This window comes from Neomonachus schauinslandi, chromosome 7 (assembly GCF_002201575.2).
Source record: "Neomonachus schauinslandi chromosome 7, ASM220157v2, whole genome shotgun sequence".
NCBI lineage: Eukaryota > Metazoa > Chordata > Mammalia > Carnivora > Phocidae > Neomonachus > Neomonachus schauinslandi.
The window spans coordinates 82,916,716-82,944,330 of NC_058409.1; the positions used below are offsets into that span (position 1 = coordinate 82,916,716).

Here is a 27,615-nt window from a genome sequence, read left to right on the forward strand (position 1 = left end):
TGTGTGTGTGTGTGTGTGTGTGTGTGTGTGTGTGTGTGTGTGTGTGTCTTGTGTATCCCTATGTAGCTGGGTTCAACTGGGTGCAGTTTTCTGCCTACTTCACTTCTGTTTCTCAGGGACAAAATTTCACTTAAGCAATACAAAATTTGCTCCCTGATATAATCATTCACTTTGGAATAAATTTTTGTTTTTGAAACAAGCATTTATAGCAGAAATGACTATACCTATTTTTTTTGCCACTGTTCCCCTGTCAGCTCCCTTTTATTTTTAGGGATTTTATTACTTTTTAAATTTAGTACATAAGGGTTTGTGCCCGATCTTTGCTTACTAGCTCATTCGGTCATGCATTCTGCAACTGCCCCAATGGATATCTCCAATGGGGCAAGAGCGACGAGGTTTGGGCACTCATGAGCTGAGTATTTCTTTTTCTTGATCGTAAATTCTAACTCTCACCACTGACAAATAATTATCTTTTCTCCTTTTAATAACTAAAATTACTATAACTACCACTCACTTGTAGTTTGTTTGGATTTGCCTGATCTCTGTGCCCTTTTTACATTAGAGGGAATTCATTTAGAACAGTAGTTCAAATGGTTAGGCCCTGGAATGAGGCTACCTGGGTTCAAATTCTGGCAACTCCTATCTATTGTGTGAACTTTGGGCAAATTATCTAACCTCTCTGTGTCTCATTTTCTTTGTCTAGTGAGGATAATATTGGGACCTATTTTATTTGGTTTTTATGAAGATTGAATGAATACAAATAAGTGCTTAGCCCAATGCCTGGCATATTTTAAGTCCTTAATAAATATTAAAAGCTCTTGTTATTTTAGTTTTTGTCACTTTGAGTCTTTCTCTTGGACACTCAGTGTAGAACTTTAGTTCCGAAGTCATCCTTTTTTTTTTCTTTTAATAAAAATTTAACTGTAAAATATATGCTTTCTTTCTTAAAAAAGCTTTTTAATGTATTGCTTCAGTGAAGATAACCTTCCCCTCCACTTCCCCGCTCAGACACTTTTAGGATTTTTAAAATTTTATCCATAAAATTCTAAATTTTGACCATGTATCTAGGTATAACTTATTATTAAACTTTCCATCTGTCAATTCAAACATATCTTCGGCTTATGTGTTCTGCCCTTACTATATACTGTTTTTATTTTCTCTGGGGATTAAATTTTCTAGTTATTGAGTCTCACTTTTCCACATGCATTTTTTATTTCTTTGTTATATTTACCGTGTTTGGGACATTTTTCTTAAGGGTTTTAAAGATTTTTTTCTTAAGGGTTTTAAAGATTTTCTTAAAGATTTTTCTTAAGGGTTCTTTTTTTCCCCCACTTCAGATTCAGTTCTTTGAGGGTATGAAACATGTTCTTTTCTGGCTTTGGTTTTAACTGTTTTTGTTTGCTTGTTTGTTTTTTACCCCTCAGTTCTGCATTCTTTATATGGTACCCTGTAAGTCCAAGTATTTTCGTCCTTTTTATTCATCCTTGAACAATAACAGATGTATGTACACCTAGAATTTGTCCCAAAACAGAGAGTGTAACTGACCTCAATTCCTTCCTGTTCTAACTAAATACTTTGTTTCCTTGTTGTGGGTGTTAGTTCTTATTGACTGGCCAGCGTCCATTCCCCCTGGTTTCCTTTTGGGAAATGGCCTCTCACACACGTCAGATCCTCCATCTTCCTGCCTCAGGTCAGACAGGCCAGCTATGACCTGAGCTCAGCTAATCAGTGTATTACTGCCCAGCATTCTGAGTCGTTAGAAAGTGAAACGAGGGTGGACAAAAGGAAGCAAGGGAGGCAGACGTAGAGGAAGGTTGCAGGTCATCCCTCACAGCCCTGGTGCGTTCATAAGACTCTTCCTGTCCTGGGACATGGTCCCTGTGATCCCTGTAGCATGTCCTCTCATTTTCTTCCAGCCCTTCGTTAAGCTTGGACTTGTAGTCCTCAGTTTTGTGTGCCCAGGAGAGTCTCCCAGTGCATTTCCTCTCTGGAGTCGGCAGGTGTTGTTGGCAAACAAGAAAGCTAGCTGATCTATTCCCCCTCAGATCCTTTGTTGGAGAGCTGGATTCTGAAAGATTGCATGAGCATCAGGGACCCAGCAGCTGGAGAATATGTCCCTGTCATGAAAAGGAGTGGCCGAGGGGAAGAGAGTAGCTGGGGCTGTGGGAAGATGGGGAGATTTATGAAGTGTTTGTTCTCTGCTGGGTGAAGCTGCGGAGGCCAGGATTAGCTTTCTCCATTCAGCTTTCTCTTTTGTGACGTGTAAGCCAAGTAAGAGCTTTGGCCTTTCTGAAGGTCCTGCGTCACAAGAGTATAGGAGAGAGTCCACCTACCTCCGAAGGAAAGTGGGCTTGCTGCCTGCTGCTTTTCGTAAGGTGAGGCCAAGCTTGTTTCCTCCCAGGATGGCTGCATTAGGGAGCTACCCTCTGCAGCAGTAAGGACCTTGGGGTCGAGAGGCTTCTCTGTAGGATGAGCTCTCAAAGAGCCCTCAGGTTGAAGTATGGAGATAGTGATTAGTGTCTGTCCCAAGATACAGCTTTGCTTCAGTCCTTGGCCCTCCAAATTAGGGGCTGTTGCCCAGATCTCTCAGAGTCCTTTCTCTTTATGATTTGAGACTCCATGTTGATTTTTCTTGTAGGATGATGGCAAGTCAGTACTTGAATTATTTTAGTTTCATCTGTGTAGTATCTGTCAGAACCGCTGCCAATTTTATAGCATGAGGATAGTCCCTTTCTCCTTATTCTAGCTGGGTGCATGTCTCTCTCTCTTTTTCTACTCTGTTGGCCATTTTACTTAGGTTGAGCTGTATGAAATTGCCGGTATTTCACCATTTTTGATGTACAAAAATATCAATTTCATGGGATTCAACCTAAGATTAAGGATAGAAGATGGTAAGATGTGGTGAGGAGTGGGAATACAAATGAGAATCTAATGCTCAATTCATTGTCTTAAATTTCTTTTGACAGATGCTATTTTGGCAGTGGGAAATATTCTGGAATATAGGCCTGATCTTGATGATACCATTTTGCTTGAAGAAAATATTGTTTTTGTTTGTTTGTTCTTTTTGTTTTGTTTTGTTTTAAGATTTTATATTTATTTGAGGGAGAGACAGAGCACAAATGGAGGGAGGGGCAGAGGGAGAGGGACAAGCAGACCCCTCTGCTGAGTGGGGAGTCTGACAAGCTCAATCCCAGAACCCTGAGATCATGACCTGAACCAAAGTCAGACGCTTAACTGACTGAGCCACCTAGGAGTCCCAAAGAAAACATTGTTTTTTATAGCAAAGTTAGGGCAAATGAGTTTTGTTTCTGGTCAAGCTTTGTCAAAGTTTTCTCCCTTCTTGGCATCATCATACACTTTTATTCACTTATTACATTTATCTGTGGAATAGGGTCATAGCATTTTTTCCCCTACTTACTTAAACATAACATTCTTAGTATTTCTTGCCTAAATGTATGTTTTGGGGAAAAATTAATAGATGTACAGGTGTGCTTTCAGTATTTAAAATTCTGAGCTTGTACTAAGTGGTGTTAACTGATAGAATTTTTTTGACTGCTAGTATAATGCTTATGCAGCGGCTTATTTTTTCCTTTTTGAAGATGAGTCTATGGATTCTATGTCTGTACCTAAATTTACAAGCTATCTATTGCAGAACAGAACCTGTTAATTCCAGCAGAGTTTCATGTAAGCTTTTATTGTCCCTGAAGAATACCAATTGATTGTGGGAACTTAACAGAAGCATAACTCAAATGATCCCCATAATCTATTCTAGCAGTGACTTGTTTGATTCTCACCCGCTGTGGCAGCAGTCTTCAGCTCTATAAGCTTTTAAAAATGAGAATCTAGTTAACTAAAGGGAGATCCATGCAAACAACATCTAGCCTTTTGTGTGTGTGTGTGTGTGTGTGTGTGTGATTCAAAGTAATTTAATCAATTATAGTCATGGTGCCTACTTGTAACACATATCCAGTGGATTTAAAAGAAACTTCCTCCCATTAAATAATCAACACATTTTCTGTCTAGGCTTGTTTTATTTTTGAAAATGACTAGGATGTTAACATTCTTTTTACTTTTTAGGCTTCATATTTGAATATTCTTCAGCTAAATGCAGTTAAATACTGCATGATGTTTATAATACATCAAAATATGAATCCTTATTCAGAATCAAGCAGCTGAAACATTAACCTTAGCATTTCTTTTGACTAGCACCCAGCATATTACATACTTATTTTTTTCTCTCTGGGCACTGAGACACTGAAACAGTTTTTACGGTGCATGTGCTCTTGCTGTTGAGACTGGTGTTCAGTGAAGAAGCTCAATGAGTTGTTGGAACCTAGAACAGTTTGTGTTCACCGAAGTCTTGACCAGCTTCTGTGTGGACATTTTGGTATGAAATAAGGCTTCATATGTGTGTGGGGAGGAAAGGTATCATCAGTGAATGGTTATTGAAGTGATGGTTAATGAAAATATTTTATCTTCAACACATTGCTGGGTTTCATTGCTTTGCCAAGAATGCACAATCTTTTTTTTTTTTTTTTTAAGATTGTTTGTTTGAGAGCGCATGCATGAGAGAGAGAGCACTAGCTGGAAGGGGGAAGGGGCAGAAGGAGAGGGAGAAGCAGGCTCCCCGTTGAGCAGGGAGCCCAATGTGGGACTTGATCCCAGGACCCCAGGATCATGACTGAGCTGAAGGCAGATATTTAACAGACTGAGCCACTCAGGTGCCCCAAGAATGGAAAATTTCTAATCTGTCATTCTCTTACATCTTTTTTCCTAGATTTATATTTAAGTGAACCTTGTACCCTATTTTCTTAACTATCTGTTTGCTTATTGAAATCAGAGAAATGGGGGCACCTGGGTGGCTCAGTCGGTTAAGCGGCTGCCTTCGGCTCAGGTCATGATCCTGGAGTCCTGGGATCGAGCCCCACGTCCGGCTCCCTGCTCAGTGGAGAGCCTGCTTTTCCCTCTCCCTCTGCCTGCCACTCTGCCTACTTGTGCTCTCTCTCTATCTCTCTGTCAAATAAATAAATAAAATCTTTAAAAAAAAAAGAAATCAGAGAAATGGTTGAGATCACATTCTTAAATAATACAAATCCAAACTTATTGATGTGCATTTCAGGTTTCACTATAAAAATGTACCTTTAAAGTTCTCATACAGGTTAATTTATTATACGTTTTATACAGGTCAAATTTTACGGTATTTGACCGAAGGCTGCTGTGAAATTTGCAGAGCAATAAGAAGTTACAGTGTGTCTTGTGATGTTCAGAGTAAATTGCAGATTTGGATTGAGTTTAGAGGCTAAAGATACATAGCATTTAATCAAAGGAATCAAAGCAATTCACCGGTGTCTAAAATAATTTTAGTTCTAATAGTTGAAGCAGCAGCATATGTGTATTTGAAGAAGTATGTATTTCACCCCACTTCCTCCACTCCCAGTTTATTTCCAATGAGGCAGCTTTGTGCAACTTCCACCCCTCAGCCACTTCGGCTGCTGGCTTCTGTCTACCTCATGGACACTGGCAAAAGCCATGAGGGACTTCTCAGCTGCTCCATCCACTGGATGTTGGCGCCGTCCCCCTGAAGGCTTTCTTTGCAGCATCAACACTGACCACTTCACTGTCCTTGAAATTCTTTCCTTTTTTGTCTTCTCTGACCCAGAGCTGTTTGTCTCCTGTTTCTCTTCCTGCCTTGCTGAGCATTCCTTTTTCATCCCCTCAATTTCCTCCTCTGCTCACTTCCTCCATGTCCCTTTCTCGCCTGTGGGATTGTACCCCTTGCTTCTCCTCTTCATCCTGCAGGCTCATCCACACTGTTATTTTAATTACTAGGTGTTTGGGCTGCTTCCAGATCTAAAGTGCCAACCTCAACTTCTTTTTTCCCTATTTAATGACAATAGTAACAGCTAACACTTCCTGAGTGCTTAACGTATACCAGGCATGTTGTAAGCACTTACATGTATTTATCCAGTCAGTCCTATAGCTTTCTTAGGAGTTAAGATGAGTTGAGTTTCCTTATGAGGAAACTGAGGCAGGGGTGTAAAGGAACGCACCTAAGATTCTCCAGCTAGTGAATAGGGCATGAGGACCAGAGCCAGGCAGCCTGGCCCCAGAACCAGTGCTATTAAGTATTGTGTGCTCTGCCTTTTCCATCTGCCATTCAGGCCAAATCCAGTCAGTCCCCTAAGCCTTGTCACTTACTCCTCTTTAGTATTTCTGTGCTCTGGACCCCAGCTCCAGGCCCATTACTCTGTGTTTCCTGCTATTATGAAAACCTCCAGCTGGTCTTCCTGTGTCTAGCTCTGTCTCTTCCAGGTGTCCTCCATTTCTCCCACAGAGTTAGGTTTCTAATGTATCATTCTGTCCATGTCACTTCTTGACTTTAAAACACTTCAGTGATGCTTCAGTGTCAAAAGGTACAGACCCATCTCTTTTGTCTGGCACACACTGGCTCTTGCTCTGATTCCTCCCTACTTGTCCATCCTTCCCTCTGATCACTTCCTGCCTCACAGTCTATTCTTAGCCCTGCTGAGCTGCGTGGGTGTCCTCAGACACATGTTATTTCTTGTTTAGGAATTTGCCCATGAGTTGAGCTTAGAATTTTTTTTTTCCTTTTGTGCAATGGATAATCTCAGTCTTATTCATTTTTCAAGACTCAGCTGAAATATTACCTTATTTCTGAAGCCTTCCCTTATTTACTCCATCATTCATTCAACAAATACTGTGCTAGACTCCGGGGATACAGGAGATGAGGAAGACAGACCTGATAGTAGCAAAAGAAACAGTCAACAAAACCAAAAGACAACCAACAGAATGGGAAAAGATATTTGCAAATGACATATCAGATAAAGGGCTAGTATCCAAAATCTATAAAGAACTTATCAAACTCAACACCCAAAGAACAAATGATCCAGTCAAGAAATGGGCAGAAGACATGAACAGACATTTTTCCAAAGAAGATATCCAGATGGCCAACAGACACATGAAAAAGTGCTCAACATCGCTTGGCATCAGGGAAATCCAAATCAAAACCTCAAAGAGATACCACTTCACACCAGTCAGAATGGCTCAAATTAACAAGTCAGGAAACGACAGATGTTGGCGGGGATGCAGAGAAAGGGAACCCTCCTACACTGTTGGTGGGAATGCAAGCTGGTGCAGCCACTCTGGAAAACAGTATGGAGGTTCCTCAAAAAGTTGAAAATAGAGCTGCCTTATGACCCAGCAATTGCACTGTTGGGTATTTACCCCAAAGATACGAATGTAGGGATCCAAAGGGGTACGTGCACCCCAGTGTTTATAGCAGCAGTGTCCACAATAGCCAAACTGTGGCAAGAGCCAAGATGTCCATCGACAGATGAATGGATAAAGAAGTGGTGTATATATATATATATATACAATGGAATATTATGCAGCCGTCAAAAGGAATGAAATCTTGCCATTTGCAATGACGTGGATGGAACTGGAGGGTATTATGCTGAGCGAAATAAGTCAATCAGAGAAAGATAATTATATGATCTCACTGATACGAGGAATTCTTAATCTCAGGAAACTGAGGGTTGCCGGAGTGGTGGGGGGTGGGAGGGATGGAGTGGCTGGGTGATAGACATTGGGGATGTATGTGCTATGGTGAGTGCTGTGAATTGTGTAAGACTGTTGAATCACAGAGCTGTACCTCTAACAAATAATACATTGTATGTTAAAAAAAAAAAAAAGCAGGAAGAGAAAAATGAAGGGGGGAAAGCATAGGGGGAGACGAACCATGAGAGCTATGGACTCTGAGAAACAAACTGAGGGTTCTAGAGGGGAGGGGGGTGGGGGGATGTGTTAGCCTGGTGATGGGTATTAAAGAGGGCACATACTAAATGGAGCACTGGGTGTTATATGCAAACAATGAATCATGGAACACTACATCAAAAACTAATGATGTAATGTATGGTGATTAACATAACAATAAAATAAAAAATAAAAATAAATAAAATAATAAAATAAGGGAAAAAAACAAAAAAACATAGTATCACAATAAAGTGTTTGCTTCTATGGAAGCAAGAAGGGTGTCTTGGAAGGCTTCCTGAAGCAGGTGGTATTCAGGCTGAAACCTGAAAGAGGTTATAATTAGCCAGTTACGTAGGGGGTGGGGAAGGAATTCCAGGTTATGAGAGCAGAATTGTGATTATGGGCCAGGGATTATTAGCAAGAGCTTGGCATGTTCAAACACCCAGAAGAAGTTTATGAGGCTTCAGCAGTGAGGAGGAAGGTGTGTGTGCTTGGGCTGGTTAATGTCTGGTCATCAAGGAGATGCAGATTATAACTACTACAAGATTCTATCCCAAACCCTTTAGAATGGCTACAATCAAAAAGCCTGACAACACCAAGAGTTGACAAGAATGTGCAGCAACTGGAACTCTCATGTTGCTAGTGGGGATATAAAATGGGACAATTGCTTTCTGAAAAGCCACCAAAGTTTTCCAAAGTAACACATACATAATGAGACCTAGGAGCCCCCTGCTAGGAATTTACCTAAGAGAAATAAAAACATGCTCACAAAAAGACTTGTTTAGACATTTTCATGGTAATTTCACACTGGAAACAGTTCAAATGTCCATCAACAAGATAATAGATGAAAAAAAGGGCATATTCGTGCAGTGGAATTACTGCTCAGCAGTGAAAAAGAATGAATTACTGAAATACATGGTAATATGGATGAATCTAATAAACATGTTAAGCAAAAAAAACCTGACAGAGAATAATAAATATTGTATGATTTTACTTTAGGTTTAGCTACTCTTAGACTTCATATCTATTATGATAGAAATCATGAAGTAAGAATGTCTTTCTTTTTTGGAGCAGTTGAGGTGGGAGATAATTGGAAAGCGGCATGAAGGAACTCTCTGAATTAATGGAAATAGTCCATATCTTGTTTTTGGTGGTGATTACAGGGGTATAAACACTTGTCAAAACTGATCAAACCAAACACACGTGTATTGTGTGTTGATATCTCAAAAGTCCTTTAAATACAGTACAGCCATAAACATGATGATAGGTCTGTTTATTAACATGGAAAGGTGTGCATTGGTATAGTATTAAGTAAAAGAAGTTGGTCAAAAACTGTGCCTACCATAACCCCTTATGCATTTATAGCAAGATAGTGAATAGATTTTTGAATTTTATTCTTTAATCTCATATTTTTTGATTCATTATGAATGAGCATTTTATTAATTTGTTTTGGAAAATGATAGAATGAAGTAATATTCACTATACAGTGAAATATTTAAAGACGATCCTCTTTTTTTGTTTTCTTTTTTCTTAAGTTTTTGTTTAAATTCCAGTTAACATACACTGCAATATTAGTTTCAGGTGTGCAATATAATGGTTCAACACTTACGTGCAACACAGAGTGCTCATCACAAGTGCATTTCTTAATCCCCATCACTTATTTCACCCATCCCTCCACCCTCCTCCCCTCTGGTAACCAGCAGTTTATTCTCTATAGTTTAAGAGTCTCGTTCTTGGTTTGCCTCTCTCTCTTTCCCCCCACCATGACCATTTGTTTTGTTTTGTGTCTTAAATTCCACACATGAGTGAAATTGTGTCATATTTGTCTTTCTCTAACTTACTTCGCTTAGTATGATACGCTCTGACTTTATCCTCGTCATTGCAAATGGCAAGATTTCATTCTTTTTTATGGCTAATATTCCATTATGTATATATATACATATATATATATATGACGGCTTTATCCATTAGTCAATGGACATTTAGGGTCTTTCCATAATTTGGCTGTTGTTGATAATAGTGCTGCAAACTTTGGGGTACATGTATCCCTTTGAATTAGTATTTTTGTATCCTTTGGGTAAATGCCTAGTGCAGTGCTGGGTTGTAGGGTAGTCCTATTTTTAACTTTTTGAGGATACTCCATACTGTTATGCAAACTGCACCAGTTTGCATAAAGAATATCCTCTTATTAAAACTTTACAGAAATGGGGGTCCTTGGGTGGCTCAGTCAGTTAAGCATCTGCCTTCGGCTCGGGTCATGATCCCAGGGTCCTGGGCCCGTGTCAGGCTTCCTGCTCAGTGGGGAGTCTGCTTCTCCCTCTCCCTCTCCCTCTTCCCCCGCTCATGCTCTCTACCCCCCTTCTCTCTCTCTCGCTCTCATCAATAAAATCTTAAAAAAAAAAAGATTAATTGAGCCATCTAATATTGGAAATATTCTTAAATAACATTTCATGATTATTTTATGCTATAGCTATGTTAGTTTTCAATGTTTAGGAGAAATCGGTATAATATTTATAGTTTAGAAAAAAATTTTCATTTAATTAATGTGTTAATGTAAGTCCAAGTGTATAAAGGGTACACAGTGAAAGGTAAGAGATGAACCACTCTTGTCTCTTTGCCATCTAGTTCTTCCCACAGAATGCAGCTGCTGTGAACTCTATTATAGATATACAGGAAAACATATGTACATATACCTGTGTGCAAATACATGTTTATTATGCAAATGATAGCATGCCATGCACATTGTGCTGATCTTTTTCTGAATGAGTCTTTTTTTATTGTAAAATATTCATAACGTAAAACTTAGCATCTTACTGATTTTATTTGTACCATTTGATTGCATTAAGTACATTCACATTGCTGTGTAGTCATAACTATCATCTGTCTCTAGAACTTTTTCATGATCTCAAACTGTAACCGTACCTGTTACACAATAACTTGCCATTCACCTTCCCCGTCCTGCCCCTGGCATCACCATTCTACTTTCTGTTTCTCTAAGTTTGACTACTTTAGGTACCTCATATGAATGGAATAATATGTGTCTTATTGTGTCTGGCTTTGATTTCACTTAGCATAAAGTCTTCAGGGTTCATCCATGCTGAAGCATGTATCAGAATTCCCTTCCTTTTTTAAGGCTGAATAATGATATTTTATTGCATGAATATACCACATTTTACTTATCCATTCATCCATCATTGGACATTTGGGTTGTTTTTATCTTTTGGCTATTGTGAATAATACTGCTGTGAACATAGGTGTTCAAATATCTGTTCAAGTCCCAGCTTTTTTTTTTTTTTAAAGGTTTTTTTTTTTTTAAGATTTTATTTATTTATTTGAGAGACAGAATGAGAGAGAGAGCACATGAGAGGGGGGAGGGTCAGAGGGAGAAGCAGACTCCCTGCTGAGCAGGGAGCCCGATGTGGGACTCGATCCTGGGACTCCAGGATCATGACCTGAGCCGAAGGCAGTCGCTCAACCAACTGAGCCACCCAGGCGCCCCAAGTCCCAGCTTTTAATTCTTTTGTGTGTATATCCAGAAGTGGAATTGCTGGATCATGTAGTAATTCTATGTTTGAATTTTTGCAGGACCCCTCATGTTTTCCACAGCAACTGTACCCCTTTACATTGCCACCCACAATGTTCAATAGCTCTGCATCCTTGACACCTATTTGCTGTTTTTTTTTAATCTAATTTCCATCCTAATGGATATTGTACCATGCTTTTCAATATTAATATATCTTGGAGAACCTTTTAGGGAAGAAGAGCCCTTCTTTTTAAAGACAGTATAAAAATCTATTTTTTTGACTCTTCCCAGTGGGTGACCATGTAGTTTTATTTCTGATCTTTTGTGAATGCATGGAATGTATCTTTATATTTATTTATTTATTTATTTATTTATTTTATTTTATTTTTTTAAAGATTTTATTTATTTTTTAGAGAGCGAGCGAGAGAGAAACAGCATGAGAAGGGAGAGGGTCAGAGGGAGAAGCAGGCTCCCCGCTGAGCCGGGAGCCTGATGTGGGACTCGATCCCAGGACCCTGGGATCATGACCTGAGCCGAAGGCAGACGCTTAACCATCTGAGCCACCCAGGCGCCCTGTATCTTTATATTTAGTGTGTATAATGTTTCTGTTTATTTTTATACTTTATTTTTTGACTTAATTTGAATGAACATGTATAAAAGTGTATATGCATTTTACAATTTGATCGTTACTGCCAGAAATGTGTAACAATACCGATTTCCATGCATCTTTGACCTCATAGTATGTTACACAACTTTTTGATCTTTCCAATATGATAAGTAAAAGTGACATCTTGAAGTTTTAATTTGCATTTCCTTATGAGTGAGGCTAAATTTCTTTTCATTTTTGGGAGGCCATCATTTCTGAAATATATGCTGCATATTCTTTGTTCACTTGTCTTTTGAGTTATTGGTATCCTTTTCTAATAGGAACCCTGAGTGTTAAATGGTGAGCAAACTATGTGTGACTCCTGCCCTCACGGAGCTTACAGTCTATGGAGGGAGAAAGACAGTAAACATATAGTGTGTAATTAAGTTTTGTGATAAATGTTACAAAAGGAAAGTTTTGGGTTTTATGACAGATAACTGTATAGGTGGCTGAGCTTTAGATGAGATGTGGTGGTTAGGAAAGGCTCCAGGTGGATCCACAAGAGCCAGTGAGGCAGGTGTTGGGAGGGAAAAGATGCCAGGCAGAGAGCGCGTGGACAGTGAAATGAAAGGAGTGTGGCTGGAATGAAGTGAGGAAGGAATGATGAGAGAACACATTTGCCATCTGTCCCTCACGTTCTAAATTTATTTAGATAAATTTATATAATTTATTTTAGAAAGAGAGAATGTGTGAGCAGGGGGAGGGGCAGAAGGAGGGGGAGAGAGAGAGAATCTGTAGTAGACTCTGCACTGAGATCAGAGCCTGACCTGGGTCTCGATCTCGCCACCCTGAGATCATGACCTGAGCTGAAACCCAAGTCAGATGCTCAGCCAGCTGTGCCACCCAGGCGCCCCCTCGTGTACTATAGTTTTAAAGACAGCCGTCAACAATATTCAGAAGTATACGATGAATATCCCCAATTAGTATTCTATGAGGGGTCTTAAAACAGGTTTTATTTTTGTTCTCATATATTAGGTACTTCCCATGAAAGGTGTATGAATCAGGCACATGATAAGCAAATGTTTTTAGGCTATTAATTGATTTGTTGGGAGCCTCCATCTTTTTGAATTTTCCACATAACTAAATTTTTATTTAAGAATGAATCCCTGTACATCATCTTATATTATTTTATATTTCCCCAGATGTGTGATTACAAATTCAGTTCGTTTTCTCATGTGAAATTAATTTGTGGTTCTTTGAAGCTGGCTAAATGATGCATTTTTTACTACTAAGTTATCTGTAACCATTTCCGCATTAGGGAAAAAAGCTCTTTGAGTCTATCTTTGTATGTGTGACCAAGTTCCAAATGTGTGATGAGTCTACAGAGGGGAAAAAGTGACACTCAGAGAAAATGATTTGCAGCTTCGTGTGGTCGGCAAGGACATTCTTAAGTGTAAATTCTGCATCTTAGGCAAATCGAGCTGTGACAGATATGCTAAGCCTAATTTTGATCGGTTATTTTGTTAAGCTTTTTATACCAAATTCCTAGGCAATGAAATAGTAGAAACAGAAACGTGTAATGCTGTTACCAGTGGTTACAAGTCAACCATTTGAAAAAGTGAAACAGGAGTGTTGTTAATGTTGAAGTTAGTGCCTGGTTTCCTATTTTCTGTATGTCTATATTCTTTTCTTTCCCTCCTTTTCCCTGTCTTTTCACTTTTGTTTCTAGATCTCATGTTTATTAGGAAATATGAGGAAAAGTGTACATGCAAAAATTTTGCCAGAAGCCAGTCTCTTGGCAGAAACGATGAAATAGATCCGATGGAGTGGGCATGTCTTTTTCGATTTTGTATTCCTCTGGGCCAGAGAAATAGCTCAGTTTTGCTTGTTGAGCACTAAGTGGATGGACATTGGAAGCACCTGTATTCTAAGTGACTTTTTCTGTAGCTGTAGGTACTTCCCATTGCTTGATTAAAAAAAAAAAAAATCAAAGTCTCAAATATACAGTTGCGGTCTGTCTTAATTTTATTTTCATCATGTTGCTAACAGTGGCAATTTTAAATACAAATATTTATAAATATATATATAAATATATAAATAATATATACTTAATATATAATATATATATTTAATATATATTTATTTTATATATATTATATATATAAATAATGTATATATAAATAAAAAAGCCACCTTTTTGTAGGCTACCATAGCCTTTCTATTATTGCTTATAAATATTTTTCTAAGTCTTTCCTGAGGTGTTGTTTCTGTAGACTGGCAGTCCTACTTTTTGTACTTGTTACTAAATGATGATGATCATTGCTGTGTTTCTCAATCATCAGGTTAATGTTTTCCTCATGTTTCTTTGGACCTTTTTTGTTTTTCTGTCATTCATGAGATACTTAACTGCATATATTCTAGAATACAGGCATATACATGGGAATTTTGTGCCCTTCTCTCTTCTGCAACTGCTGTGTGTGGGTTTCTGGTTTGGTTTGGTTTTGGTTTTGGTGAGTGTTTTTGCCTAACACAGTGAATATTTAATATAAGACCACACCTTCCTGCCTCTAGGAGTCTTCCAGTTTATCATCTGGTTTTCACCATTCTTATGTATAGACTAGGAAAACCAGGCAGTTCAGTGGAATAGGAGTACTCACCAACCTGATTGTTTGTCCAGGTGTCTAGTCATTGTTATATTGCTTCGTACTTCATATCATGTTTTTTTGTTGTTTTTTTTTCCGTTTGGTTTTTATTCTGCTTGGTTAGAGACACTATCCTACGAAAAGCTAAAACCTGTGTCCTTTCTGGCCTGAGACTGTGACATTCATGCCTGTTGTGACCTATTCATATAGTTTTTCTTAAAAACCTATGTGAGCATGCTCTTTCAAAGTATCAGTCTTTTGGCTTATATGACATAATAACTTGGCTTTCTTACAAGTTTGTTTTAAATCCCTCTGATTGAAGCTTTTATAAATAAAACTATATCCCATTCTTTTCCAGTAATGTAATTTGCTATTTTAATCATATAAATATTTAAAAAATTTATTTCTCAGCTTTATATTCTGGCCCACCAATGTGTCTTTTTCTGAGTAAGTCACGATTACATGGTAGCTTTTTAACTGTAAAAATGCCTTTTACGGAGCGTAGGTTGCACCTCATTACTGTTTTCTAGAATGTTTCAGGCTGTTTGCACCGATTTATTCTTTTTATCTTTCACATTTCTTATTGCCTCTATTTCCTTTTATATTTTCCTTCTGCTTGGTCCTTGACTCTCCTTTTGATTGTTTTCTCCTCACCTCCTAGCTTCTCTATTTCCTCTTTGTTTTAGTCCCTCCAAGCTTAATTTTTATATCAGCCTCTTTTCTTGAACTTTTCATCTTTGGTTAGCTCCTTTGGGATGTCTCACCATCCTATCGGACAGCCTTATCCAAATTTATATTTATGATCCCAAAGTGACCTCCCTTCTCACCTCCACTGTGTGTGTCACACTACGGTGCCGTTAGACACCAGGAATTAACACCCAAGACATATGTGCTTTCATCCTTTGTTCTATTGCCAGTCATTGCCCAATTCCCATGGATGATTTTTCATGAGACACCTCCTTTCTCTCCTTCCTCTTCCATATTTCCTACCACTTTCATATTTTTTAAAAAGATTTTATTTATTTCTGTGAGAGAGAGAGAGCAAGCAAGCAAGCAGGAGCAATGGGAGAGGGGCAGAGGGAGAAGCAGACTCCCCTATGAGCAGGGAGCCCGACACGGGGCTTGATCCCAGGACCCTGAGATCATGACCTGAGCCGAAGACGGACACTCATCTGACTGAGCCACCCGGGCGCCCCACCACTTTCATATTCTGGGTCGTACCACCTCACACCCAGATTGTTCAGACCCCTTTCCACCTGGCCCCTTGCTGTCCAGTTTATTTTGCATATGTCTGTGAGCTTCATCTAATCTAAAACTTTCTGTCAATATTGACTTTGAGCCGAGAGTCTCGTTCAGTCATTCATCATTTATCTCACAACTGTCAGAGTGCCCCTTACATGCCACACACACTTCTCAGTGCTGGGTGTGGATAAGTGAGCAAAACAGCAGGTGCTAGTCCCTGCTCTCTGGGAGCTTACATTCTGCTCTCATGGTGGGTGGGGTTGAGGAGGGAGAGGGAGGAGACATACATGGAAACGGAACAAGGTAATTCTGGCTGGTGATAAATGCTATCGTGTGAGAGTGTGGTAGTATGGTGGGAGAACTGATTTAGGTTGGGTGCTCAGGGAAACTTCTCTGGGCAGGTTTTATTTGGGCTGAGACATGAGGACACCTGGGACCAATCAGTTTGGGAAAAATAGGAGAGAAGAAAATAAGTAGGTAAAAAAGATCGTGGAAGACATTTTAATGCATGGGAGGCTTTTCATGCCTTCCCCAAATTGACAAGTCAGTCTTTAAGATAACCACCGCATTCAAATAAGAACTCAATACTGATCACAGACATCTGGGGCATCATGGGGAGGAGGAAGGGATAGATTGTTTACAAATGGACCTGGGGAAATTAGTTAATGTATATAGTAGGTATGATTCTTTGCTCACTTAGCTGTTTCTTGGAGTCCATTCATGCCTGGGGATAGGGATCATGTAGCAAAATAAAACTGAGATGAGAAATTCCATCATTGGAGTGGTTTTTTTTTTTATTTTAATTTTTAGACTTCTTAATCTGTAATTTCTATTAACTGTTCAGAAGCAGCAAAGACTTTGTTTTGACCAATTTATTTCTGAAATTTTCCAAAAGATCTCTTTACTGGAGTGCTGAGATAAGGAGCCACGTTTCTATATTGATGGCCAGAGTTTAAATCCCAGATCTGTCCTGACGTCTCAGGCTTCCACGTACTGGTCATAAGACTTAAGAGCTGGGTCTGGGCCAAGGCCTCCAGAGTGTGGCTAAATCTGGCAATCACCAGAAAGATAAGAAAGAGAACTGACTGGAAGCAGTTTGACAGTAAGAATAGGGTAAAATAGCCTTGGATTTAGTTGTGTTCTTAAAGAAATGTGGGTTTTTTTTTTTTTTTTTGGAGATTCCCAGTTTGTATATTGTAAGTTCTTGATTTGGGCCTCTGAGAATCTAAGGTTTGACTGGACATTTGGGTTTTTTTAGACACACACTATAATGAGCCATCATAGTGTCCATGTGAAATTATGTTAGTTGGTGATTCCCATGGCAATACAGGATTAAATTAACATTTAAAAATTTTATACAAGGAATTATTCATTCATTTTTAAAATTTGTGTCCATTATCCACTCTCTCACTGATTGTATGGTTATGCATATGTTTGAATAAATCAGATGTTGTGTTAATGTAGTGGATTCTGTTATAGGCTTTGTAGGAAAATGTTTATCTTCTATGCCTCTGGGCTGCTTCAACAAAATTTGGCTTGGTACTTGGCTGTTAAGGGTAGGTATCCAGTGATGTGTATCCTTATTAAAGCTGCTTTTCTTTCTGAAATTCTACACAATTTTTCAAACCATCTTACTGCAGACTGACAAGTCTATGGCATTTAAGGTGTTTGCTTAAATTCTTGACCTCTATATTTCCTCAGGTACTTCTTCAAATTTTTAATAGTCTGCGATTTTGTTTTTTTTTGGAGGAAGGGATCTTCTTGTAACAATTCAGTTGTTCCAGGGGTGGGGAATCTAGTTACCTTGTATGGCATTATGGCAAAGGAGTACCCAATGGACAGATAATGGTAATGTTAGAGCTTTTCACTCAGTAATGTAAAATAAACTATATAGACACATTTTTTTTTAAAGATTTTATTTATTTATTTGAGAGAGAGAGAATGAGAGACAGAGAGCACGAGAGGGAAGAGGGCAGAGGAAGAAGCAGACTCCCTGCTGAGCAGGGACCCCGATGCGGGGCTCGATTCCGGGACTCCAGGATCACGACCTGAGCCGAAAGCAGTCGCTTAACCAACTGAGCCACCCAGGCACCCCTGTATTGACACATTTTAACTGAATCTGGAGCAAAGTGCTTTATAATGTTTTCTCTATTCCCATAGGCATATGTTATTTACTGGCTTTACCTTTATTATTATTACTTTTGTGTAGTTTGCATGATTAACTTACCATTGTCAGAAGGACTAAAATAAATATTGATTTTCAATATAGGTATATTGAAACAAATATCATGCTTAAAACGACAGCCCTCCAGTAAACATTCAGGATATACTGCAAGTAAAGCACTTTGCTAGGTGCTTTGTAAGATTCAGAAATAAATCAGATGTGTCTCCTGACATCAGGATCTTTGAAGTTGTCTGGGAGATTATAACCTTATGAAAAGGAACTTCCAAAGTGACCTGCAGAGGCTTTGCCTAGGAAGGAAGGGTCACACACACACGCTTCACTAAGGATGTTTTATCACTAGGGCCCCAAAGTTGAAATTTATTCCCTGGTTTAAAAAACTTTTTTAGTAACTCATGTAAGTAATGGTTATACTTACTTAAGGGCTGTCCCTGATGTTTATGCTATTTTAAATCTTTTATTTGAACTTTTCTTGTATATGTTATTGTAAACTCCTATATTTATTTTCTCTCTAGTTTGCTACAGAATGGTCAGTTTGAAATTGTGACAGGTGGCTGGGTTATGCCTGATGAAGCTGCTCCACATTATTTTGCCTTAATTGACCAACTAATTGAAGGACATCAGTGGCTGGAAAAAAATCTAGGTATGTATTGACGTCTTTCTCCTTCATTTGGACTACTTTGGGCAATTAATTTTGGGGAATATGAGATGAGGCTCTATTTTATTTTTTTAAATAACTGATTTTCCCAGTATTTTTTTTATCCTTCATTAATTTATGATGTTTCCTCCATCATAAGCTAAGTTGCATAAATATAATGTGGTCACTTTTAGTGTCATCTACTTTGTAATCTATTATTTTGTGTACTATTTTTATTAATTTTTAGAATAATTTTCTTCTAACAGTATCCCATCGGGATTTTAATTTTATATTAGTTAAGACTGTTGGTTAGAAGAGGCAAAAACCTAATTTACTTGCCAAAGAAAAAGAAGAATGAAAGGAAGGTATTAGTTTTGTCATTCAGAATTCAAGAGGTATGGTAGGTTCAGGTAAAGTTGGATCCAGGAGACTCAGATTATATTGTGTGGACACTATCTCTTTTGGCTCTGCTTGCTTGCTTGCTTATTTATTTATTTATGAGAGAGAGAGAGAGAGAGGGTGGGGGAAGGGCAGAGGGAAAGGGAAAGAGAGAATCTGAAGCAGTCTCCATGCCCAGCATGGAGCCCTACTCGGGGCTTGATCTCACAACCCTGAGATCATAACCTCAGCTGAAATCAAGAATCGGATGTTCAGTCGACTGAGCCACCCAGGCTCCACTTGGCTCTGCTTATTTTTGCATGGCTTTAGTCTTCTCCTGGTTCTCTTCACATGGTGAGTAAGAGGGCCATAGGCAACTAGGATTCTCATCTTCCCAGTAGAAGTTTTTCTTAATGCCTTACCTAATTGTCTCACTTTGGATTAAGTGCATAACTCTGAGCCAGTTTCTGTGGCCAGAGGTATAGGGGCTGAAATCATCAAGCCCTAGTCAGTTTATTGGAAATGGTCATGCGGGAGAGGGGTTTGTGGAAGGCATGGTCCGCTCCACTGGAACCATGTGAATAGGTCCTCCATGGGAAAGAGGGATCTTGTTACCACAAGACATGGGGAAGAGGACGCTGCCCTGATAAAACCAGGTGTTCACTACAACTGGTAAGAACATGGGACTCATTTAAATCTTTGCAGTACCTAATATTTGCATCCTGCAATGTGGTATGTAATTCTTTTCAAATATTTCGTATCTGAGTACAATTTTATAGCATTTAGGAAATCCAGGTCCCCAGACACCAGCCAAGGGCAAACCTTCCAAGCAAGACCTTTCTAAAGATAGCACTTTCAGACCTCCTGTGTTATCTCTTTTTTGTATACAGGTGTGATATCTGCAGCTTATTCTAATAACAACAATCACACCAATGATATGGCAAAAGAAAAAGTAAAGCAAATGTGTTAATAATTGGTAAATCTGGTGGAGGAGTTTATGGGAGTTCTTCATATTTTTCTTAAACCTTTTCTTTTAAGTTTGAATTATTCCAAAATATAAAGAAAGAATGAATGGGGATGGCAGGGATTTTATCTCTAACACAGAAAAAAATTTTAAATAGGAAAAAAATAGAAATGCCAAGAAGTAAGTCCAATAAAAAACATGTATCCTTACCACACAGATACTGTGGAATTGTTTCACTGTGTTTAAACTGTGTAAAAACAATGTAGTTTATGCTAATCACAGATGCTACTGTGATCATGTATTGAGTTCTTTTCCTTCTGGAAGTCCAGAATCTTAATATGTACTGCTAGGCTGAGGATGCCTCCATGACCAGCCCCCAACAAGTACCCTGAACGCTGAGTCTCTTCAGGAGCTTCCTTGTTTGGTAGCATTTCACTTTTGTCACAGTTGTTTCAATTGTTGTCACAACATGGAGGGATTGAACCCATCCTGTGTGACTCCATAGGGAAAGGACTCTTAGAAGCTTGTGCTTGGTTTCCCGTGGACACTGTGCCCCCTGTGCCTTTTCCCTTTGTGGATTTTGCATTGTGTCCTTTCACTGTAATAAGTCATAGCTGTGAGTATGACCATATGCCGAGTCCTGTACATTTTCTTAACAGCTCACTAAATGGGGGTGGCAGACTTAGGGACCCCCTACACAGTGCCACTTTTCTTAAATAATTATGTTCTAAACCAGGAATATTTCTTTTATAAACCTCAGTTTGGGGATTTTTTTCTTTATGTTTAGCTTTTATTGACATATAAGTTCTATGCAGTGCAACATGCAAATTTTAACTATAGAGTTCAAGTTTTGGCAAATATATATACCCAGTTAAACCACTTTTTCATCACCCCCGAAAGTTCCCTCATCCTCCTCAACTCTCCTGCAGCCAACTGCTCTCTGATTTCTATCACTGTAGATTATTTTTGCCTGTTTCAGAACTTCGTATATATGGACTGACTCCTTTGGATCCAGCAGTTTTTGCTCAGCATAAATTTTCTTCTTAAAATTGTATTGTCTCCAATATCATAAAATTTATCCACCTAAAGTATACAACTAGTAGTTTTTAGTCTGTTCACAGAGTTGTGCAACCGTTGCCACCCTCTATTTTTAGAACATTTTCAACATCCCCAAAAGAAATCTCTTACCCATTAATAGTCACACTCCTTTCTTGACTCCACCCTTCCCTGCCCCAGGCCCATGCCACCACCAATCTACTTTTTTTTTTTTTTGAAGATGTATTCATGTATTTTAGAGACAGGGAGAGTGTGTTGGGGGGGGGCAGAGGAAGGGCAGAGGGAGAGAGAGAATCCAAGTAAGACTCCCCACTGAGTACAGAGCCTGACATGGGGCTCAATCTCAGGACCCTAAGATCATGACCTGAGCCTAAATAAGAGTTGGATGCTTAACTGACTAATCACCCAGGAGCCCTCTCACCTGCTTTTTGTGTGGATGGATTTGACTCTTCTGGACATTTTACATACACCGAATCATACAATATGGCCTTTGTAACTGGCTTCTTTTACTTGGCATGATGTTTTCAAGTTCATTCATGTTGTAGCATGTGTCAGTGCTTCATTCCTTTTTATAGCTGAATAATACTATTTTGTTTGGAAAGACCACAGTTGTTTCTCCTTTTTTCAGTTGCTAGACATTTAGAGTGTTCCCCTTTTTGGCTACTGTGAATAATGCTGCTATACACACTTGTGTAAGGTTTTTTTTGTTTGTTTGTTTTTTGGTTTTTGGTTTTTTTTCCCAGCAAATATATTTTTTTAATTTAAATTCAATTTAGTTAACATATAGTGTATTATTAGTTTCAGAGGTAGAATTTAGTGATTCATCACTTGCATATAACACCCAGTGCTCATTACATCAAGTGCCCTCCTTAATGACCACTGTCCAATTATCCCATCCCCCTACCCCACACTAGCGTAAGTTTTCGTGAGGACATATGTTTTCATTTCTTCTGAGTTCATACCTAGGAATGGAATTGCTGGGTCATATGGTAGCTCTGTGTTTAGCATTTTGAGGAGCTGCCTAATTGTTTTCCATAATGGCTGCACCATTTTACATTCCCCCCAGCAATGTATGAGAGTTCTAATTCCTGGACATGTGCAACATTTGTTACTGTCTTTCTTATTTTAGCCATGCTAGTGTGTATGAAATGGTCCCTCATTGTGGCTTTGACTTGCATTTCCCTAAAGACTAATGATGTTAAACGTTTTTTCATGTGTGTATTGGCTATTGTATATATCTTCTTTGGAGAAATGTCTGTTCAAATTATTTGGCTATTTTTACATTTGGGTTCTTTGTCTTTTTATTGTTGACTTGTAAGAGTTCTTTACATATTCTTGACGCTAGTTTCTTGTCAGACAATGATTTGCCAATACTTTTTTCCATTCTGTGGGTTGTTTTTCAGTTTCATGAAGGTGTCCTCTGATGCACAAAAGCTTTGATTTTGATGAAGTCCATTTTAGTTTTTCTTTTGTCACTTGTGTTTTGATGTCACAGCTAAGAAACCATTGTCTCACCTAAGGTCATAGGATTTACTTTGTGGTTTTTACCTAGGAACTTTATGGTTTTTAGCTCTTACATTTAGATAATGGACACATTTGAGAAAATGGAATATCTTTTTGTAGCTTTGGCTGCATTTTGTAAATTCATGTTCTGTTTTGTTTTTTAAGCAATTTAGAACAACAGCATGTTGTTTTGGATACTTTATATTTGGTCATGGAATGCTTTTTAAATTGTTTCGTTTTTTGTTAATTTCTGTTTTTGTGATCTCTGTTATGCAAATATGATCATTATAAACCTTTTGAAGTTTGAGTTATTAAGATTATCTTTTGCCCAAAATATCATAAACTTTTTGAAGTTTGAGTTACCAACATTGTCTTTTGCCCAAAATACCTGTTTTTCTAACTGTTCCCTGACTTCTCTTAAGCTTTAATATTAAATGTACTTGGAATAATCCAGTGACTAATTATATTATTCATATTACTTATGTTCTAATTTTTAAGTCTGTTAGGTTTGTCAAAAATTGAGGGGTGTATTTTATTCTTTTTAATGACCATTTCTTGTCATTTTTCCTAACAATTTTTACTTTATTATGTATTTTGATAATCTTGCTTGATGGCACAAAATCTTTTTCATGATCTTTCCTGGTATTATTGGCAAACATACCCTTTATAAAACTTTGGCGCTTTTTTATGCTGCGCTTTTACCTAAATTTGCCCCTTACCCCTTTTAAAACAGTACTTACCATACCAAGGAAAACCCTAGTGGGATCCTGGGGTCCTTTCTAGGTCTCTGCCTAGCTCTCACCTCCTTTCATGTCAGAGTTTTAAAAAATATGGTTTACATTCTTCCTTTTCTGTATCATCACCTCCCAGGGACTCTTAAGTCCACTGCAGCTAGGTTGCTGCTCCTGTGGATCATGTGAGTTTGATAGGGAAAACATCCCTAACGTTGCTAAAATCTCACATCACTGTAGAATTTGATGGTGATTTTTACTCTCACTTGTAAGCTAATTCCGCCCTTGTTATTTGGGACATTGCAATCCTTTATTATTTTATAACTTAATTTTGATATAATTTCAAACTTATAAAAAGCTGCATGACAGCTGGGAAGGGCTCTTTCATATGTCCTGTACTTAGATTCATAATGCATGTTTTTCTGAACTATTTGACAGTAAGTTGGAGGCATCTTCTTTCTTTATCTTCCAATACTTCATTGTGTGTTTTCTAAGAAAATAAGGACATTTTCTTCTTAATCTCAGGAAACAAACTGAGGGTTGCTGGAGTGGTAGGGGGTGGGAGGGATGGGGTGGCTGGGTGATAGACTTTGGGGAGGGTATGTGCTATGGCAAGTGCTGTGAATTGTGTAAGACTGTTGAATCACAGACCTGTACCTCTGAAACAAATAATACATTATATGTTAAAATAAAAGAAGATAGCAGGAAGGGAAAAATGAAGGGGGGGAAATGGAGGGGGAGACGAACCAGGAGAGACTATGGACTCTGAGAAACAAACTGAGGGTTCTAGAGGGGAGGGGGTGGGGGGATGGGTTAACCTGGTGATGGGTATTAAAGAGGGCACGTATTGAATGGAGCACTGGGTGTTATACGCAAACAATGAATGATGGAACACTACATCAAAAACTGATGATGTAATGTATGGTGATTAACATAACAAAATTTAAAAAAGTTAAATTTTAAAAAAAGGACATTTTCTTATGTAACCAGAAGAAAGTTATCAAATCCAGAATGTTAGCAGTGATATAATACTGTAATCAAATTCATAGGCTATATTCAAATTCTCAATAGCATTTTTTTTTAATAAAAGGTGCTTTTTTTTTTTCCCTTGAAGTCCAGGATCCAACCATGCTCATGTGTTGCATTTAGTTATCACATCTCTTCAATCTCCTTTAATCTGGAACAGCTAGCTCCTCAGCCTTTTTAAAAAATTTCTTGACCTTGATATTTTTGAGGAGTGCAGGACTTTGTTGTAGAAAGTCCTTTTATTTGAGTATGTCCATTTCCTCACGATTAGCTTCAGGTTGTTTTTCCTTCCTTCCCTCCCTCCTTCCTTCCCTCCTTCCCACTTTCCTTCCTTCCCTCCCTTCTTCCCTCCTTCCTAACCTAAACCAATCTACTTTTTTTTTTTTTAAAGATTTTATTTATTTGTCAGAGAGATAGAGAGCACAAGCAGGGGGAGTGGCAGGGAGAGGGAGAAGCAGGCTCCCCGCTGAGCAGGGAGCCCGATGTGGGACTCGATCCCAGGATCCTGGGATCATGAACTGAGCCGAAGGCAGTCGCTTAACCGACTGAGCCACCCAGGTGCCCCTAAACCAATCTACTTCTTTTGCTCGAGTATCACTGCAGTGATGTTCTGTTGGCCTCAGTGCATCCTGTCAGGAGGCACATGATGTCTCCCTGTTCTAATACTGGTGCTGCTAGCCTTGGTCAGTTGCTTAATTTGGGTCTCTTAAGTTTCTTTGCTGTACTGTTACATCTTTCTTCTTTAATTAATAACTTATTTGTGGGGGACACATTGAGATTAGCTAAATATCCTGTTCCTCATCAGACTTGCCTGTTGTAGTTTTAGGATCCATTGATGGTTTTCTAATTCTGTCATTCCTTCTATAATTATTAGTTGGCATTCTACTGAAAGGAATATACCTTTCCTTTTTGTTTTCCTTTATTTCCTATTTCTTTTTTTATTTTCTTTTTATTTAGGGCTCATGGATCTCGTGGCTTCTTATTTTATTCAATGGGTTATAACCCAGTACTATCATTGTTTATTTTGATGCCCCAATTGTCACACATTTGGATAGTGGAAGCCCCTACAGGCTGTCTCCTGAGTTATTTTAATTTGTTCCAATGATTCTTTGACCATTTCTTTACTTTATGCTGTAAGTATATGTTCCAGGCTTATTTTCTATTTTCCCAGCCACCGTCCTGGGATGAGCCATTTCTTTAAGGTTATTTTTAATAGAGCATAGTGTTTAGAAGTCATCATCTAGAAGCTAAGGTGTGCTCATTGGTCCTGAGGTGTTACTGTATCTAGGCCCTCCTGGGGCAGAGCTAGAAAATGGGTGTGGGTGTGGGTGTGTGTTACAAAACTGTAAGTTAGTGCTGATACCTCCTATTTCAAGTCAGGGTCCTAAAGTACATTCTGCTCTCCCACATTTACATATTTGATAGTTCCTTAACAGTGTGAACCCTGGCTCCCTGGTCTTAATTTGCTCAACCTTAGAATACATGAAAAGTAATTCCAGAATTGTTAAACCATACCACCACAAAAAACCAAAAATACTAAATTGAGTGTGATTCAGTGAAACAACTGACAGCACAGAAATATGAGCTAAATTGGGTGGCTCAGTCAGTTAAGCATCTGCCTTTGGCCCAGGGTCCTGTGTTCAAGTTCTGCATCAGGCTCCCTGCTCAGCAGGGAGTCTGCTTCACCCTTTACCCCTCCCCCCTGCTCGTGATCTCTCCCTCTCTCTCCCTCTCAAATAAATAAAATATTTTTAAAAAAGGTTTCTTTACAGTTTTTAGAGGTGAATTACATATGTGAAACGCAAAAATATGTGGTCAGTTCTTTGAGTTTTGACACATATTCTTGGTCCTCTGAGAGTTCTGACTTTTTCTCCTCAGTCTCCTTTGCTGGCTTCCCAGCTCTGTGTTCATCTTCAAGATTGTTCCGCAGAGTTCTTCCCTCCCCTCCATTTTCTGATACTCTCTGTTAAACCTATTTGCATGATATTCTGTGCAGTCAGGATCAAGATAAACTCATTTTTGTAATCCTAGAACCTCTCATAGTCTAGGTATATGGAAGTGCTAACCAGGTGTTTGAAAAAAATGCACATAGTAATACTACGTCTATAGATTTCTATAGGTTGTATGTACAAGTTTGCTTTTGAGTATCCTGAATAAATAAAAGATCAGATTTGGGGGCACCTGGGTGGCTCAGTTGGTTGAGCGTCTGCCTTCGGCTCAGCTCATGATCCCGGGGTCCTGGGATCGAGCCCCACATCGGGCTCCTGGCTGAGCAAGGAGCCTGCTTCTCCCTCTCTCTCTGCCTCTCTCCCTGCTCATGCTCTCTCTGTCTCTGTATCTCTGTGTCTCAAATGAATAAATAAAATCTTTAAAAAAAAAAAAAAGATCAGATTTGTATAATGCCAGATGACTAGTCTTCTTTCATTAATTCCAGTCTTTACATTTATTATGTTTATTTTTTACATTGTACCCTATGTGAAATTGAGCTATATCTTTAGTCAATGGCTCTTAACAGTTGCTGTTAGTCAGTTCTGGAAAATTCCATTAATCCTTTCTGGGTAGAGAGAAAGTACCAGCATTATATTATATTACAATTTTATTATATTTCACTAAGATTTAATGAAATATGGTGCAGTTATTTTGGTCACTTCTGCTACTGTATAAAAAGATGATTTGAAGCTATTGTGAGGTATGAAAGACAGCCTGAAAATTCCTTAACATTGGGATTGAGGAGTCCAGGTTGAAATAAGTTAGCTTACTTTTCTTTATTACATAGCAAGTTGCTGGGTTATCCACCTCAAAGGAAAACAAGACTGTGAGGTCTTAGAAGGATGGGGGCTAGGTCCTGTTTGTTTCTCTAGCTCCATTAAATGGCAGGAGCTTTCTAGTATCTATGAGATGGCAGAGTGCTGATTTCAGTGCCAGTTGATTAACCTCTAGTGCGATTCCTCTGCCTGGGAAGAAGACATGGCAGCGGCAGCATCCTCCCGTCTGGGAGCCCTGCTGGGAATGTATGCTAAAGGGGAATGCTGGGCAGATGCTTTGTCCTCAGACCCAGAATACCATAGAACTCTGATGGCTCTGAATGGATTGTGACTTCTTTTCATTTCATTATCAATTAAAAAAATAACACTTATTTTCTTTATCGACAGGAGTGAAACCTCGGTCCGGTTGGTCTATTGATCCTTTTGGACATTCACCAACAATGGCTTATCTCCTCAAACGCGCTGGATTTTCTCACATGCTTATTCAGAGAGTTCACTATGCAGTTAAAAAACATTTTGCATTGCATAAAACGCTGGAATTTTTTTGGAGACAGAATTGGGGTACGTAGGGTGTGATGAAAGTGGAAGATCTCACTTGACCTAGATG

General features: G+C 38.7%; 1 protein-coding gene across 1 annotated transcript in view; it reads left to right on the top strand.

The window, feature by feature from the left end:
- The window catches only part of MAN2A1 (mannosidase alpha class 2A member 1), a 166,283-nt gene that overhangs the window by 41,643 nt on the left and 97,025 nt on the right, over nt 1-27,615 (top strand). Inside the window, exons 5-6 of the mRNA XM_021701469.1 lie at nt 18,464-18,591; nt 27,396-27,569. Of these exons, the coding sequence (XP_021557144.1) occupies nt 18,464-18,591; nt 27,396-27,569 (302 nt within the window). The remainder of the gene's footprint in view (nt 1-18,463; nt 18,592-27,395; nt 27,570-27,615) is intronic.